Below are 19,176 nucleotides of genomic sequence, written 5' to 3' on the forward strand. Positions count from 1 at the left end.
TCTTGTCGGTAACTGCCAGTGGGGAGCCCTGGCGGGAGACTGGAGGAGGAGGAGGTGGGGTCCGGACCCCTAACCTCTCTGGTCACCTCTGGTTAGCTGTTCTCCCATCAATGGGAAGAGGCTGGTTTCAGTAACCATTGCCCTTCCACTAGGCTGCCCTGGCAGCTCAGATGAGAAAAAAATCTGCCTGCAATGCAGGAGACCCAGACTTGATCCCTGGGTCGGGAAGATCACCTGGAGGAGGCAATGGCAACCCACTCCAGTACTCTTGCCTGCAGAATCCAATGGATAGAGAAGCCTGGTGAGCTACAGTCCATAGGGTTGCAAAGAGTCAGACACGACTGAATAACTATAACTCTTCCCCTTACAAAATTCAGGTCTTTGCAAATGATTTCTTTAAAAATAAACCCTCTTTGAATTATCTTATATAGAGTATGAAGGTATAGTCTTATATATATATATATATATATATATATATATGTATGTATATATACATACAGCGTGTATCCTTTAAAACTTTTCCTAATTTCTGCGTATATAATTCTTGGGTTAAAGTCTCACCTCAGCAAGAATGATGCAGTCTCAGACTGCACAGAATGTGACTGTCATTAGGTGGCAGTATATCTAAATCATATTAACTGCTCATTTAGGGGGGCATAAAACCCATTTGGGGCCTTATTTTCTAAAAATACGTAGAGATAATTTGCAAATTCCATGGTTAAAAAAGGAACTACTGCCTAAACTGAAAAAATGTGAATAAATAATCACTTCAAATTGTATGGAAAGATCATTTTGTGTTCTCCTCATGTGACAGCATTTTGAAGATTATATACTATAAGTTTTAATATATGCAGTGAACTTTTAAATATGTGAAATATTTTACTTAAGTCTTACCATTTCTTTCTTTTTTCATGTCTACTTTTGATGACTCTGTTTTAAAAAGGAATACATACAGAAGTATGATTATTAATATGTAACAGTTTCCCAAATTAGTCAAAATTGACTCATATGAAGGTGAACAAAATGACTATGTTGAGATGCAGGTGACAGGATTGCATCAAATAGGACCAAGTGTAATTTTTGGCAAAGCCATCTAGGCATGCGTATGCACCTGACATGGCGTCAGACAGACCCAGGAATGCTGCCTTCCATGTGGCTGGCCAAAATTCACAGGGGACAGCTTTGTGTTGGTGAAGTCATAATACATAGACATTGCCAGTAGTTAGATATTTTCCAGACCTCAGACTCTATACTCAGTTCTCAGCAAATGGAAATCTATGTAGTCACAATATGACACAGAAACTTTAATTATGAAAGCTTTTTTTTTAACATCAAAAACTCTTAAAACACATCTTTAAATAGCAGGCCATCTACTACATTTTGTCTGAATTTTGCTCTATTTTAACTAAGTTCATTGTCTACTGAATATTTTAATTAAGTAAAGAAGCATCTTAGTGCCAAAACATTTTAATTATAATGACAGAGTATGAAATTGTTCAACATTCAATAGGATTAAAGAAGCACATTTTGTTTTGGTGTGAAAATTTAACACAGCTTCTTAGGACAACATGTTAAAATATAAAATCACCATTTCTTATTGCCAATATTGTTGCATCAGACCTTATCTCCCCTCTTCAGTTATGGAGGGCTTCTCCTTTCATTTTCAATTTTATTATTTTTATACTGGTTAAATTTATTCCAGTGAACATATACATATGTATGCAATTCTAATAATCAGGAAATTTTGCTTTTTAAAGTTTAAACCAGGTTAGCCTTAAAGGGGTCATTAATCCTAAAATCATGATTACAGAGGAATTTTTTGTAATTACAAATGTTTATGTAGTATGAAGAAATTATTACCTGGTTAAGAACCTGGGATAAGAACAGGGTGTTCTGTCAGGATCACTAATTATCTCCTTTTTCTCAGAATTTCTACAGTACATCACTGTATATTAATTATGTCAGTGATTATCAAATACTACCCTGAATTCACCACCATGCCATTCATTCAACAAGTATTTCTCAACCATCTACCAAGGCCAGGCTTTCTTCTGGGCCCTAGGGTACCATGGCAAACAAAGGAAACCAAATCCTTGCCCTTCATGGAGCTTATATTCAATGAAGCAAACACAATAAACAAATGAATAATACTCTGTAAGAGAGCAACAGGTGATACTTGGAAAACTAAAAGGAGCCCCTCTGAGATACATAAAACAGAAACAACTCTGCTCTAGTCTCCAATACTAAATTTTAACCTTGTGTTAAAATCAACATGCATTTGCAATGCTGAAGTAAAAGAAAAACATTTTAAGAGATAAAAACTTGATGGCACCTTGGCTAAGTATAATGAAGCGTCTCTGATTGACGTTGAAGTTGGCATTGCACAGCTGACATATGATTGGGACTCTGTTGTGTAGAGCAGCGTGATGGAAAATAGCATAACCTGCCTCGTCTGAAACATTGATCGTTGAGCTTGAGGTTTTACGGCTAAATGTATGGAAAACAGCATATAATCCTCTTTCAACAGCAGACTTCATACCAAATGAGATACTCTAAAATTATGAGGAAGGTCAGAATTAGTGTTTTCAAAATGCTCCTAAAATTTAGTGAAAGGACAAAAAGGACAATGAACTATGTTAATGTAATCACATGATTGGTGTCTGATTACAGTAGAATTTTCACAAGATCCGTGTGTAAAGTGTCTCACTGGGCAATGAAGTTGTTAGGGCTATAAGAAACTCTGAGGACTTTAAAAAAAAAAAAGAAACTCTGAGGACTTTAAAAATATTTTGGGGAAATTTTTTTCCTTCCTTTTTTTAAAGGAGGAGTTGTAGATCCTTCTTCTCAGGAGACAATTCAAGGAAGGTAGACAAATACCCTTCTGAAATATTTAAAAAGCAAATGGACATCAAATTCCTTCTCTAACTTAAGAGCAGTCTAACTTAGAAGTCCAGAGACTTGAAATATACAGCTACAAGAGTAGTCTTCTTTGCTTTATGTCTCAAAGTGGAGAGGTGAAAATGTCCCATTTTCAGATGTTCTGACCACTCAATGTTTTTAAATTAAACTAAGTTTATCAATACTTAACATATATGGACATTAAAACAAATAAATGGTAAATAAATGCCAATGTGCCCTTTGAAATTGGTGAACTCACCACTTAATTTATCAGTTTCAAAAGCTGTAAGTCAAGGCATATTGAAGCAGATACAGAGATGTGATTTAGGATGCCAGGGTTGCTCCTTAGATTTAGTCCCCACAACTGAAGCCTGACTCTGCAATTTACTAACTGTGTGATTTGGGAAAGACCCTCAACTCACTGCAAGTCAAATCTCTCATTTGTAAAATAAGATTGATAACAATAGTACTAGCGTCTAGAAAGAGTTTGTTGAAAGAATTTATAGCAGTGCCTACCATACAAAATAATCACTCCATAAATATTAGCCATTATTAAGATTAATCGCAATTCCATTCATAAACAGTTTGTTTTGTAACTTGGCCAGAAATGTATAACTCAGAATTTTTGGCTACTAAAATGTAGAATCTTAATTGCATATTAAAGACTTCATTTAACCTATTATTTATCCCTATGATAAAAATTTGAGATACTTATTTATAATTTCTTATCCTAAATTATGCAGTAATCACTGAAATACCTTGCATTTCATAGCTTTTTTGAAACCAAATTTTTTCTTAAATTGTTCATGTAACTGAGCATCTGTCAGCGGAAGTCTTTTTAGCCTCAAATTGTTCACTATTTCATTTATGGCTCCCCACCACTGTGTCTTATACAGCTGCTGATAGAAAATTTCAAGTTCAAAACTGATCACATAGTAGCTGTTAAAAAAAAATAAAGAAAAATTTTCAAATTTTTCTGACTTGGAATGCTGGCAAAACTTTTTCTATAACAGTACAATTTTCTATGACAAAAACACCTCCATCCCCATTTAACCATTGTGTTCACTGTAAGAACGAATTACCACGTCTAAGGATTATTACATAGAATGTATCAAGGTGTTATTGTCGTTTAGAGGCTAAGTCATGTCAACCTTTTTGTGACCCCATGGACTGTAGCCATAAGGCTATGGAGGACTGTAGGCTCCTCTGTCCCTGGGATTTCCCAGGCAGGAATACTGGGGTAGGTTGCTGTTTCCTTCTCCAGGGGATCTTTCCCATCCATGGAGCGAACCCTAGTCTCCTGCATTGGCAGGCGGATTCTTTACCAGTGAACCACCAGGGAAACTGTATCAAGGTGTTTGAAGTCATAAATCTAACATTTAATACTTTAGAGAGTTTGTAGTCATTCACGGGGGTTATTATTGTTTCAGGATCTCCATCCTGAAGTTTGAAGTTAGCCTTTGCATTTTGACAGTTTCCTGTTTTCTGCTTTCAACAAGTTGTGATACTGTGAATAGTTACTAACAGTTCCTTACCTTTTTCCATTAAATTTCATGACTGGTATTGAGTAATATTCTTTGTATCCTGTGTCTTCTGCAAATGTATTAACAGCACAATCCCGTATTTTTTCTAAGTTATTCTAAAATATAAATTATGTTACTAAAAAAAACAAGTGTAAACAATAGTAAGACTTATTTTAGATGAAATTTTATACATGTAAATAACAAATTTTTAATAAAATATCCCAAGAGACCCTGATAATAACTGAATGTATACAATCCCTAATTTGGATTTGAGGGAAAGTTTTTTTTTTACAAGAAATTAATGTGGAAAAGGTAGAAAAGCAATGACAATTGAAATGTGTTATGTTTTCCAGATGAAGAACTATTGTTCTCAAACTCTGGAGGATCTCTGTTTTAGTGCTAATCCTTGAGAAAAAATGGAAGAATGTGTAGTTAATTTTTCAGGGATTTCTTCTACACTCGGTTAACTATTCCAGGGCAGATACAGCCTATGAATTCTGCAAGGATGATCGTTGTGCCTCTGACATTTAACACGGGGCCTTACGCAGACTTGCACTTAATTCACGTATGTTGTGTGATGTGTGAAGAAACTAGCGCGTTGTGGAGGTCATCGTTTGGAGAGCCGCCTAGTGCCTGTACCAAACAGAAACTCCTTCTGGGTGGAGAATAGGATGAAAGAGCTGTGAAATGACAAACAATTTCAGGAACAACAATAATTTAAACCTTAAAATCTTCCAAAGCATTCTCAATTGAAGGGGTGCTGATATCAAATTCAATTCCTCCATGAACATGAAAATACTGATCCTCTTTGTAGTCAAAATTTTGGCATTTAAAATCTCGTCCATAAATAAATGGAGGCAATTCTCGCTCTGTCTTGACCTTGTCATCTCAAAAAGACAAAAACAAAATTTTGTTTAAAAGTTCAACAATAGGATATAAGCAGTCATATTTTGGAGGTCTCAGTTCATTTTTACATAAAGTGAAAAGAATCCATGTGAAATGGAAATCTTCACAATTGTAGTCTATAAAATTATTTATGCTCAATGTATATTTTAAATATTGAAATATATTTATAGCATATGTTTTGGGCATTTTTGATAGTTTCCTTGTATAGACATTTCAAAAGAATACTCAAAACATTAATTTACTTGTTGATTACTATGTGTGAGCTCAAGACTAATATTATACCCTCAATTATCAAAAGCGATTTGAAACTCTGTGCCATGGAGACTCTCTAGTTAAATAAACAAAAGTTATCTGAGCTAGTTAAGGAAGAGAGACATGATAAAGAAAAGGTGGGTATCTCTCATATGACAAAAATAATCAGTTTATTTTTCTAAAAAGATACACATATAACATTTATTTTTAAAATAATTTTCTAAAATCCTGGCAAGGATTAGGTTTATTCAGTATTTTGATTTGTTACCAGAATGTAGTTTCCTCAATATAAGGTATATATTTTAAGAAATGTGAAAGGTCCAGAAAATTACAAAGAAAAGTGTAACACCCAAATCTTACCACATGGAAATTAATTATTAACATTTAGTCATATTTGTTTCCAATAATTTAAGTAGTAAGTCATTACAGGTACAGCTAACATCCTCTAAAGAGCACATTAGTTCCATACACAAGACACTCCCCCCACCCACTGGACAATTGTCCATGAGATGTCCATGTCCATGTCCATGTCAAGATTGTCATGAGTTCATTTTTAAATAGTTCACAGGTATGGATTATAAGCTTCACTATCATAATTCTCATGACACAAATTTCATTAAATGGTTTGCAAAATTTCTACTGAAAATCTGCCATCTGAATAGAAAACCTGCTATAAATAAGCCTATATGTTTAAGCACCAACGAAAATACACAATTTGTGTGCTAATCTGGGAGGAATAGTTTGCTCTGTATTCCTGTCAAATTCCATATAAACATGACCCTATTTCAGCTCCCTCTTCTCTTACGCTGGTCTACTCTTTTGTTATAGGACCAATATATTACTAAAGTTTTTAATACATTTTCATCTTTCTCTTTTCAGAAATGTAAGACCATTCATGATCTTTTGTGTCTGTGTGTCTGTCAGTCGCTCAGTCGTGTCTGACTCTTTGCGACCCCATGGACTGTAGCCCACCAGGCTCCTTTGTCCATGGGATTCTCCAGGAAAGAATACTGGAGTGGGTTGCCATTTCCTTCTCCATGATCTTTTACCGCTCCATGTTAATCTGGGTCAATTTCTAATTTTCCTGAAAAACACAATAGGGATGTTGAGTAGGAGTGCACTGAATTTATCCTTTGCATGAGCTATGATATAGCGTCATCCTGTCATGGACATAACATATCTCAGAAATCATTTTGTCTTTCAGTCGTCCTCGTAACTGATAAAGACATGTACCTTTTACTATGTGAATATACCAGGCATTTTTAATTACTTTGAAGATATCACGTTTTGTTTTTTATTTATTTGTATTTTAATTGAAGGAATTGCAGATTGCTTTTCTGTAATTGCTTTACAGAATTTTGTTGTTTTCTGTCAAATCTTAACATGTTTTTTTATTTTTAACATGCTATAGCTTGGTTATATGCTTGGACCCACATACTATAAACAAAATTGAATTTAAACATAAATTCAATATATATCTACATTTTAAATATAATTTTGGTAATACTCTTACCTGAAAAAGGCTGAAGCAGACCACTTAAATATGGAACTTTCATCTTCTTTTTTAAGCTCAGTAGAAATGGAGTCAGAAAACATATTAATTTCAGGTATCCTATCCCTTTCCTGATTTCTTTTTTCTTCTCAAAGTGTTTTTGAATAATCTTTTTTTGAAGATATAATCTTTGCTGTAATCTCTGGTAGGTACAAATATCAAGATTATCCTGATTACATTTTATAGCATTAGTCAGCCAATAGGCTGTTTCAAATATAAAAACATTTTCACACTGTTGAACTTGTGTGGTGCTGAATGTCATCTTTAGTAGGATATTTTCTGCATATTTCATAAATACAGCTTTTTCTTCAGGGCTATTGGGATCATATGTTGGATCTTCATTCATGTCTTCATCATAGATTCCATCAAAGTCTGGATCCTTTGTAATATCAATCAAACCTTCACAGTAAAAAAGAAAGATTTAAGATTGTGAAATTTTCATACTTGGCTTCTGGATAAATAGATTGAATACAGTTTCATCTCAAAATTCTTCCAAAATGACAGCAAAGGAATAATGAAATACCATTAAAACTGTCAAAGAAGAAAAGCAGATGGATACATGGTAACTAAGCAGAGTAAAGAAAGAGAGAAGCTTGTGGAATTAAAAAGAATTGATTTTCATTCTCTTTGAAGGAATAACGCAACACCATGGAAACATAATAACATGTCTCATCTTTAATTAAAGAAAATATGGAAGAACAACAAGAAATATGGTCTTCCTTTAGGCAAAGAATCAGCTTCTTACTTGGGCATAAAGTGTATTTGTTTATTCAGTTCCTATAATACACATTTCTTCTCCTTGCTGATAACAGAAACTAAATATATACAATAAATAACTTTCCTACTAACAAATCATAATGAGATAAGAATTAAAACTTAGTGTTACTCTATACTATAAATGACAAATTTCTTACATTACATTTTCTTTCCATTTATAATGAAATTGTCATTTCTTGTTGTCAAATTGTCTTAGACAACTTTAATCCAGGCTTGAGAAAATGGCTTAGAATCATAAAATATGACTTGGTAGAAAATATGGTGCTTGTTTGTAACATATGTACCTTACAATGTAAATAATATGTCAGCGTGCCTACCCCCTTTCTTTTTCATTTTTTCCTTCCTCAAATCTACATATTTAAAAAGCAAGAATAGGCTTGGATTTTTAAGACGACCACTATGATTCATATCCCGTTTGCAAAAGAGTAAGATAAATTATTGAGATGAAAAAGAAACTGAAGTGTTTCTGACAGTTAAAATAGATCAAATACAAGCTAGAGCATTTGGCTTGGGTGGATGGGAGCCAAAATGCAGCAAGTCAATTCTCATCTCAGAGAGGCAGAAAGGCTGAGATATTGGAAGTAGAGGGAATGAAGAGCTCCACAGCCTCTTCCGCTTCTCAGGCGGCAGACTCACTGCCCCCTCAAAGCAGGAGACAGAAGGAAACAGACCAGTCAAAAAGATAATGGCATCTGGGCAGAGGCCCCCCAGTGATTTACTAAAGGAAATCAGTCCTGAATATTCATTGGAAGGACTGATGCTGAAGCTGAAACTCCAATACTTTGGCCACCTGATGTCAAGAACTGACTCCTTTGAAAAGACCCTCTTGCTGGGAAAGATTGAAGGCGGGAGAAGAAGGGGACAACAGAGGTTGAGATGGTTGGATGGCATCACTGACTCAGTAGACATGAGTTTGAGTAAGCTCCAGGAGTTGGTGATGAACAGGGAAGCCTGGCATGCGGCAGTCCATGGGATCACAAAGAGTCAGACATGACTGAGCGACTGAACTAAAATGAATTAGTATCTTTACTTGAATGTCCTAGAAGCACTCCCAAACAAAATCCATTTTTCCTCTCCCCCAAATTTGCTTTTCTTTCATTCCTTTCATTCCATAGTTAAAAGCACTATTTATCCATGAGTTCCTCAAACTAAAAGGGCTGCCCTTGTGGCTAAACTGGTAAAGAGTCTGCCTGCAATGAAGGAGACCTAGATTTGATCCCTGTGTCGGGAAGATCCCCTGGAGAAGGAAATGGCAACCCACTTAAGTGTTCTTGCTTGGAAAATTCCATGGAAGAGGAGCCTGGCGGGTCCATGGGCTTAAAGAATTGGACACAACTTAGTGACTAAATAACAACAAAGCACTGTAGGTGTAATGAGAATTTAAAGACAAAAAAAAAAAAAGACACATTTCTGTGCTCTCGAGTTCTCAAGCACAGAAAATCTATTAAGGAAGACAGAGATGAAGCCAACAATTTCAATAAAAAGTGGTACAATGTGCACAGAGGAGGTGGTGTCTGAATCAAGCAGCAAAAAATGAGTAGCAATAACCTGGGAAGGAAGGCAGAAGAGAGGGGTGAGGGAAGGAGCATTCCAGACAAAGGTCAAGGAATAAAAAAATAACAGTTTCACCCTACCAGCTTTTGGTATTAAGTAAGGTCATCAGATCAAGGGAGATGCCCTAATTAGCATACTTTCTCAGCAAACTGGAGAATAGGACCAGATTTTTGGTGTGCTATATTCTCCACTACCGTTCCTACTCTTTTTCTAAGGGTGGTGTTTCCTGGTGGTTTTGTGCTGTGCAGTCATTAGAGAGCTGAAGTTGAACTTGTCCTCACTGATTCACAGAAGTTTTCCTTCCCCCCATTACTGTTGGCTTCCTGCAGAGTTCTTGGAAAGCCATTGTAGCACAGTTTTTAAGGCAATCACACGGTCAGTTGCAAGGTTTGAACCCAGACTCACAGTCAAGAGAGGAGGTACTGTTTCTCCAACCATGAAAGATGAAATAGCCAAGTTTTCCCAGCATCTTGCCACTACATAGCGGCAACTACCAGGACTAAATGGGGAGCATGGGGCTAAAGCCAAGTCGCCATGAGTCACACTCTATCAGATGCCTTGTGTTCCCTGGCAATCTGTATGTCACTCTGGTTCATTGCATGGGCCAGCCCCACACAGATGTAACCTGACCACACTGCATGGACCAGCCCCACACAGATGTAACCTGACCACATTGCATGGACCAGCCCCACACAGATGTAACCTGACCATGCCACATGGACCAGCCCCACACAGATGTAACCTGACCACACTGCATGGACCACCCCACACAGATGTAATCTGACCACACTGCATGGACCACCCCACACAGATGTAACCTGACCACACCTTGCCTCAGATGCAGCATGTGGCCCTTACTTTCGCCCCAGGGTTCCTCTTCACTGCTGTGTGCAACTCCTGATGGAATCCAGTCAGTCACTCTGACGGATGAACAAATCTGCACGCAGGGTTAACTCCCAGGTAATCTTTGAGCAATGCAGGAGAGAAGCCAGGGAATACATGTTCCCCTCCTCCATCCCTCAGGCTGACAATCTTGCAGTTATCTTCTGTGTGACTCCCCAGAGTCCCAGCCAAACCGTAACTCATTATCTAAGTGGTGAAAGCTCACCAGCGTATCCTTGGGTTCATGATTCCTCCTTTTCTATGCATTTCCTGTCCCTTGGAGTCATAAACTACCTTGACTCAAGTCCTCATTTCAGACCCTAATTTGGGGGGCAACGTAGTCTAATCCACTTTGCACTCGTGTGCTGGTATCTGACCCTGTACATCCTTAAGCATGCAGCATAAAAGCCCCATCTCCTGAGAGTCCAGGTGCCTTTCCTGCAGTCTGATGCTTGCCCTGCAGGATTTCACAGGGATGCTCCTGATGTGGGTGATGGGAACCTGTACAGATCCCTGCTGTCTCGCTGAGCTTCCCCCCTGCAGACTGCTCCAGCCCCTGGTGTATGAGACGCTCAGTCCTTTACCACTCTTTGCCCTGTACCATTGCTAAGTGCCTGAGGCATGCTGGTGCTGCCGGGTCTTCAGCAGACTCCCGAACAGTGGTAGACAGAGAAGAAAATCTCTGTCCACACATGATGCGCTTCTTTGCCGGCTTGGCAGCCCATATTACAAAGTGCTTTGGTGTAACACAGTATTTCTCCCAAGGCACATGGTGGTAGAGTGACTGGATTTGCATGATTTCTAGCCTCATTCATTGTCAGTGAAAAGGGATCATAGGCAGAGAGAGCAGTCAGAAGGCAGTTGCAGTATGTAAGGCTAGAGAAAAGATGTATCAGTGTGTTGTAGCTGAGATGAACCAATGTGGATGATTTTGAGATAGTTTAAAGGTAGAATCATAATAGCAAGACATGAATTCTCATCCAGGAAAGAATTAAGAAGAAATGTCCAGGACTGATATTTAGCTATCTATCAATATGGCTACATTGTTAAAATACCTTTGATATTGTCTGGTAAACTGAATTGCTCTAGCCCTGAGCTCTTTGAATGCCTCCCTCCCCCAGGACAGTCTAGAAAGCTTCATGATCCAGCAAAGGGTACATATGGCAAGTGGGAGGCCTCTGAGATCTAGTTCCAACATTATTGCTGATGCCCGTCCTAACTGGTCAGTGCTTAAGCTATACTGATGATTAATTCTGCATATCACCCCTGGAAATGTAGACAATGGAAGACAGACAACTTCAGTCTCTGGGTGCTCCCCAGCTCCACCTACAACTTGATTAGAATGTTTCTATGTGGCTCTGATCCCTGCAACCAGGAGCACCCCTGTGAGGGAATCCTCATAGAGGGTGGCCTCAGACAGGATGGGCAGCTGGATTCAATAGACGAAGCTGGGCTGCGAAGTTGCTTGATATGCTTTATCATCAACTAGGCGGGAGCCCTCTGTCCTTAGATACAAAACAGGGCATGTGCTCCCTCCTGCCCTGATCACGTCTCTTCCTACGACTGATGCTCTCACGGGATGATCTAAAGGCTCTTGTGACTTTTTCATATGAATGACTGAATCCTCCACGTGCACCTCTAACCCTGATCACATTCCAGAATTTGACTTCTATAGTGGAAGTTTCCACCTAGATATCCACCTAGTTTCCACCTAGAATCTAAAAAGGGGTCATTGTTTCTTTACCAGTCTGTCATCTCTGGCCTGTGCTTTGCCTGACACATGCCGGATTGGAATGATGGTTCTTTAGTCCCACCTCTTCTCCAATGAGGGCCTCAAAATAATTTTTGTGAAAACAGAAGAGAAGCAAACCCAATTTTTGTCAGGATTGTCAAAGCTCTAACATTGCTAAAAGCTGCCATCCACTCCTGCTGATCCTTAATAACCTCCATGGAGCTCAGATCTTCACAAAGCTCCTGTCACCATCTCAATCAAGAAGGGCAAACTATGAAACTTACTTTTCCAGACACATCTTGGTCAATGCAAGCAGGCGGAAACACCATCTGACTTGTGCCATGTTCCTTACAGTCTTCCAGTGACTAGTTAATAGATTACTAGACAATTTCCAGGATAGAGGAGTCATTGACTAGTAAAATTATATCCTAGTTTAGTTATATTTTATGTGACCTGAACTAGCCTTGAAGGTCCTAAACTACCAGAAATGATAGAACTTGTGGGTGAATGCTAACAGAAGTTTTTAAGATTTTGACCACGCCATATTCTCTTCAACAATGTATCCATAGGATGTCAAAATATCAGTACCCTTTAAGAGAGAACTACCAGACTATTCAAGGCAATGCAGAAATTTAATGGAATTTACTAGCTATTACTGGCAGTCATTTGCATTACTTCACCCTAATCATCCAAAGATCTCAACAAGAAGAAGAGATTTTTGGGTTCCAGTTATGGCTATGATTTTTTAGTAGCTAGTGATCCTTCAGTCCTAGGAGTAGAGGATATAAACGCCTATCCAGTGGCATTTGTGCTGATTCCACCAACATCACAGACTAATTCTCTCCCAGAGGAGGAGAATTTCTGCCTAAACTCACTACTCTTGGACTCTCTTCTCAACAGAAGTTGATGACCTTGCATGGAAATGAGAGCTATTAGCAGACATAGAGGTACCATCTCCAAGAGACGGCACTGCTTGCTGATACACAAAAAGCTACAGAAGCTGGAACACATCTGGGTACCCAACCCATAGCTGGTGAGTCAGGCCGCCTCACTGTCATCAAGCAAATCTTATTCACATGCATTTGAACTTCACAGCAGTCTAGCCACAGATGCAGTAAAAAGCAAACAAACACTTCTGTGGTTCGGGTTCTAACCAAGATTCAAAAGGTGACACTGAAAAAAAAAAGATTAATTATTGAAAAGATAGATTCTTTGGAATTTAAAGAAATCTCTTTTAAGAAATGTGGCTAAAATAAAACCAAATCATATATAAATTACTTTTAATTTCTAAAAGAGGATTCTAATAAAAATAAAACATGTAAATTCTCTTACCTGCTGAACTAAACTCTGCAAATATACCTTTGTTTGTTTGAGGCTTCCCATCTGGATCAATGTCCATGATGGTACGCCACAATTCAGAAAATCTTGCTCGTTTTTCTTTGGGCATATATATTCCATGCCATAGTGCTTTCAACATATAGTCAATATTGATCAGAATTTGCCCAATTCTGGTATCAAAATAAGCTGGGGGTAATTGACAAGAAGAACTCTGATCGTAATTAGCTTCTAGACTGACTGAAGGAATTTGATTTAAGCAATAAATTCCAACAGCCAATTCTCTTATGATCTGATGGACTTCTCTATAGTCTAAGAGGGCAGTAGGGTCCACAGGAGTCAGTAGGATTGCAGTGGAGAAGCCTACATTATTCATTTGACTCATAATTCCACACGGCATGTCTAGTTGAGAGCGAACATCTTCTTTGGCAGACAGCCAGCTAACTAGTGCAGTAGTTAGCAACTCTTGTACTTCACTCCGATCATATTTTTCAAAAAAAGCAGAAGCATTTCTCTGTACAGCTAAATTTTCCAGGTAGGTTTCTTCATCTTGATTTTGATCAAATCTAGGTGCTCCTTTTTTGGGCAGTCTTAACATTTCTAATTAATTCTACTGTTTCCTTTTTGAAGTTTCTGCAATGAAATGAATGAAATGGAAAAGACAAGCAATAAAATTTATCATGGTAATGAAGCTGAATTTCTCAAGAGATAAATCTATACCTTTCATCTTTATGGTTAATTGTTTCATGGTCAACCATTACATAATTGACATACATTATATTAGTTTCAGGTGTACAACATAGTAACTTAATACTTGTATATATTTTGAAATGATCACCACAAAAAATCAACTTAACATCTGTTACCATACATAGTTACAGAATTTTTTTATGAGAACTTTAAAGATTTACTCTTAGCAATATTCAGATATGCAATATGTTATTATTAACTATTAACATTTATTTATTTTTGGCTGCTCTGGGTCTTTGTTGCTGGAAGGGCTTTCTCTAGCTCTGACGAGTGGGGACTACTCTTCGCTGCAATATACGGGCTTCTCAATTGCGGTGGCTTCTCTTGGTGCAAAGCACAGGATTTTGGTGTGTGGGCTTCCAACGTTGCAGCTCACTGGCCCTGGAGCGTGGGCTCAGCGGCTGTGGAACAGGGACTCAGCTGCATGTGGAATCTTCCCGGACAAGGCACTGAACCTGTGTCTCCTACATCGGCAAGTGGATTCTCATCCACTATGCCACCAGGGAAGTCCTGGTATTATTAACTATAGTTGCCACGCTATACATTACTTCCCCATGACATATTTATAACTGAAGCTTGCACCCTTTGACTCCCTTCACCCATTTTACCCACCTCACCCTCTGCCTCTGGCAACCACCAAACTGTTCTCTGTTACCTATGCTTGGGTTTGTTTTTTGTTTGTTTTGAGATTCCACATTAAGCAAGATCATATAGCATTTGTCTTTCTCTGTCAGACTTATTTCACTTAGTATCATGCCTTGAAGGGCCATCCGTGTTGCCACAAATGGCAAGATTTCATTCTTTTTTATGGCTACACAATATTTCACTGTGTATGTGTAAATAAATGCTCCACTTTCTTTATCCGTTAATCTGTCAAGAGGTTGTTTTTATGTCTTGGCTGTTGTAAACAATGCTGGAATAAATATGAAGGTCTATATATCTTTTGGAGTTAGTGTTTTCATTTTCATTGAATAAATACACGTAAGTGGAATTACTGGATGATATGGTAGTTCTATGCATTTCCCTGGTGGCTCAGACAGTAAAGAATCTTCCTGCAATGCGGGAGACCTGGCTTTGATCCCTGGGTTGGGAAGATCCTCTAGAGAAGGGCATGGCTATCCACTCCAGTATTCTGCCTGGAGAATTTCATGGACAGAGGAGCCTGGTAGTTGACAGTCCATGCGGTCACAAAGAGTCGGACATGACTGAGCAACTCTTTCATGGTAGTTCTAATATCTTTTTCAGGCTTAAACTAATTGCAGCATAAGAAAGTTGAAATCTGAATTAAAATTTTAGAACTTTTAACATTAATCATAATATGCTTTTCAAAAGAGGTAAAAAGATACAAGGAAGTATATCAAAAAGAAACAAGTTTATATATAAGAAGATACTGCTGCATACCTATTCTGTTGTTGTAGAGGCGTTTTCACAAGGTCAATTTTTTCAGGATTTCTGTTTTGTTTTTTTAAAGCAAGAAAACAAACACTTGCTTTAAAAAAAAGAAAAAAGCAAAGACAAGAAATAGTTCCTTAATGTTGTATCTCTGTTCAATAGAGATGGGATTCTACGCAGTGCCTCTCCATTTCTGGAATAATAACCTAACTACTATTTACTGAGCATCTATTTACCCAGCTCTTTATACACAAAAATTTTCATTTAACTGGTGTCTCTGTACAGTGATTCTCAAAATCTAGGCTGTTTTTAAATCACTTGGGTCTTGTTCCGGCAGACTGCTGGATCCTACTCTAGAGATTCAGTGGGGTAGGAGTGGGGCCAGAGGATTTCCATTTCTGAAAAAGCTAGATGTTGCTCGTTCTGGCAGGATACTTGGAGAACCCAGTTCCGCGACAGGCGTTGGGAGCCCAACTCTACAGAGGCAGAAACCAGGCTAGGAAGAAGAGAGGATGGGCCCGGAGTTTCACACCTTCAGAATCAGAACAAACTGATTCCTCAAGTCCAGGCCCTATGCACACACAGACGCGGGAAAAGGGAAGGGACGAGGAAAAGGAAGCAACCTGCTCTGCGATGACAGTCTGTCCAGGAAAAGGAAACGTCATCCACACCAGTGCCCAGAGTACTCCCGGGGTCAGGGACGGTAGTCTTCTCGAAGGGCCTCTAGCCTGGACCCGAATTCACCGCCTGGAACCCCGAGTGACCGAGGGCGAGGGAGGGACTGGGCGGGACTCTCCTGAGCAGAGGCCTGGGAGGCCCGCTTCCCCCGCGGGGTCCTGGGAGCCTTGGGCCTCGCCTGCGGTCCTGCCACCCGCGCGGGCAGCAGCCGTTGGTCCTCGGGCTTGGGGCCGCCGGCCGGGGCGCCGCCGCGAGAGGGCGCTCTTGTACACCCGTGGGTGGGGCTCTCCCAGAGGCCGCGGCGCCCATCCCGGCTAAGATTCATCCCTCACCGCCACCCCCCGCCCCGCCTCTTTAGAACTCAATCTGGACTTGGGCCTGCGAAGTCAAGTGGGTCTTAGGAAGCATCACTACGAACAAAGCTAGAGGAAGTGATGGAATTCCAGCAGAACTATTTCAAATCCTAAAAGATGACGCTGTGAAAGTGCTGCACTCAACATGCCAGCAAATTTGGAAAACTCAGCAGTGGCCACAGGACTGGAAAAGGTCAGTTTTCATTCCAATCCCTAAGAAAGGCAATGCCAAAGAATGTTCAAACTACCACACAATTGCACTCATCTCACACGCTAGCAAAGTAATGCTCAAAATTCTCCAAGCGAGGCTTCACCAGTATGTGAACTGTGAACTTCCAAATGTTCAAGCTGGATTTAGAAAAGGCAGAGGAACCAGAAATCAAATTGCCAACATCCACTGGATCATCAAAAAAGCAAGAAAGTTCCAGAAAAAAAAGCTGCTTTATTGACTATGCCAAAGACTTTGTGTGGATCACAACAAACTGTGGACAATTCTTAAAAGAGTTGGGAATACCAGACCACCTTACCTGCCTCCTGAGAAATCTCTATGCGGGTCAAGAAGCAACAATTAGAACCAGACATGGAACAACAGACTGGTTCCAAATAGGGAAAGGAGTACATCAAGGCTGTATACTGTCACCCTGTTTATTTAACTTCTATGCAGAGTACATCATGTGAAATGCTGGGCTGGATGAAGCACAAGCTGGAATCAAGATTGCCGGGAGAAATATCAATAACCTCAGATATGAAGATAATACCATCCTTATGGCATAAAGTGAGGAGGAACTAAAGAGCCTCTTGATGAAAGTGAAAGAGGAGAGTGAGAAAGTTGGCTTAAAACTCAACATTCGAAAAGTGAAGATCATGGCATCTGGTCCCATCACTTCATGGCAAATAGACGGGGAAACAGTGGAAACAGTGACAGACTTTATTTTCTTGGGCTCCAAAATCACTGCAGATGGTGGCTGCAACCATGAAATTAAAAGATGCTTGCTCCTTGGAAGAAAGCTATGACAAACCTAGACAGCATATTAAAAAGCAGAGACATTACTTTGCCAACAAAGATCCGTCTAGTCAAAGCTATGGTTTTTTCAGTACTCATGTATGGATGTGAGAGTTGGACGAATAAAGAAAGCTGAGCACCGAAGAATTGATGCTTTTTAACTGTGGTGTTGGAGAGTCCCTTGGATTGCAAGGAGATCCAACCAGTCAATACTAAAGGAAATCAGTCCTGAATATTCATTGAAAGGACTGAAGCTGAAGCTCCAATACTTTGGCCACCTGATGTGAAGAGGTGACTCATTGAAAAAGACCCTGATGCTGGGAAAGACTGAAGGGAGGAGGAGAAGGGGATGACAGAGGATGAGATGGTTGGATGGCATCACTGATTCGATGGACATGAGTTTGAGCAAGTTCCAGGAGTTGGTGATGGACAGGGAAGCCTGGTGTGCTACAGTTCAGACAGGACTGAGTGACTGAACACACAACACACAGCATGGTGCTCAAAGCCCAAGTCCAGTTCAGTTCCGTTGCTGAGTCGTGTCCGACTCTTTGTGACCCCATGGACTGTAGCCTGTCAGGCTCCTCTGTCCATGGAACTCTCTAGGCAAGAATAGTGGAGTGGGTTGCCATGCCCTCCTCCAGGGGATCTTCCCAGCCCTGGGACTGAACCCAGATCTTCCTCATTGCAGGTAGATCCTTTACCATCTGAGCCTCTAGGGAAGCCCAGGAATACTGGAGTGGGCAGCCTATACCTTCTCCAGGGGATTTTCCCAGCCTAGGAGTCTAACCTGGGTCTCCTGCATTGCAGGCGGATTCTTCACCAGCTGAGCCAACATCTCTATCGTTTTTTACTTTGACAACTTGTCTCCGAGGAAGCACAGAGGCAGAGGTGGGGTTGGCAAGGCGCCGGGCTCTGAGGTGGTCCTGAATTGGAATCCCTCCTCTAACGTCATTCGTTCCTTCAATAAACACTTTCAGAACACTGGTTATGAGCGAGGCACTGGAGACCCTGCAACAGGCAGACGCAAAGCCCCAAGGTTAGTTCCTCCCAAAAGCACACAGCTGTATTTAAACAATGCCATAAGTGTATGATGTAATAACAGCACGTGAAGGGATGCTAACTAAAACCAGGGCTGGGAATGGCTGCCCTGAGGAAGTGATCTTTTAAGCTAAGCCTGATAAAGATCTATCCAAGCAGAGAGTTGGAGAAGTAGCTTTCCGAGGATAGGGAACAACAGGTGATGGACAACTGAGCTGAGAAGAAAGTTGAATTTTTGAGCAATGGAACAAAACTCTGCGTGGAGAACAAGAAAGATGTGGACACAAAAATATGATGAGGTAGGTGAGGGCTGGACTATACAGGCTGTTTAAAGTTTTTGAACTTTATCCCAAGAGTTTGGGCTCAATTTGTGGCAGTAGAGGGTAGGTACAGGCTTGGGTAGGGGCGTTTGAGAAGTAAGGCTCGCTGATTGGTAACAGATTGAGGAGTGGGAGAGTTTAAAAAGAAGGTGGTCATATAGTGACGGCCAAGTTTGTCAGACATGCAGGATCAGGGCAAGATTGAAGAGTTCAGTTTTACCTGTGAGAGAA

At 39.8% G+C, this 19,176-nt stretch overlaps 1 protein-coding gene across 1 annotated transcript in view; it reads right to left on the reverse strand.

Moving 5' to 3' along the window:
* ANKAR (ankyrin and armadillo repeat containing) overlaps nucleotides 1–19,176 on the reverse strand; it is a 56,557-nt gene that overhangs the window by 35,603 nt on the left and 1,778 nt on the right. The window contains exons 2-8 of the mRNA XM_043894276.1: nucleotides 18,375–18,595; nucleotides 13,409–14,044; nucleotides 7,093–7,530; nucleotides 5,145–5,308; nucleotides 4,434–4,537; nucleotides 3,657–3,837; nucleotides 2,333–2,552 (exon numbers count right to left, since the gene is read on the reverse strand). Of these exons, the coding sequence (XP_043750211.1) occupies nucleotides 2,333–2,552; nucleotides 3,657–3,837; nucleotides 4,434–4,537; nucleotides 5,145–5,308; nucleotides 7,093–7,530; nucleotides 13,409–14,009 (1,708 nt within the window). The 5' untranslated portion in view covers nucleotides 14,010–14,044; nucleotides 18,375–18,595. The remainder of the gene's footprint in view (nucleotides 1–2,332; nucleotides 2,553–3,656; nucleotides 3,838–4,433; nucleotides 4,538–5,144; nucleotides 5,309–7,092; nucleotides 7,531–13,408; nucleotides 14,045–18,374; nucleotides 18,596–19,176) is intronic.

Source organism: Cervus elaphus, chromosome 33 (genome assembly GCF_910594005.1).
Source record: "Cervus elaphus chromosome 33, mCerEla1.1, whole genome shotgun sequence".
Classification (NCBI taxonomy): Eukaryota; Metazoa; Chordata; class Mammalia; order Artiodactyla; family Cervidae; genus Cervus; species Cervus elaphus.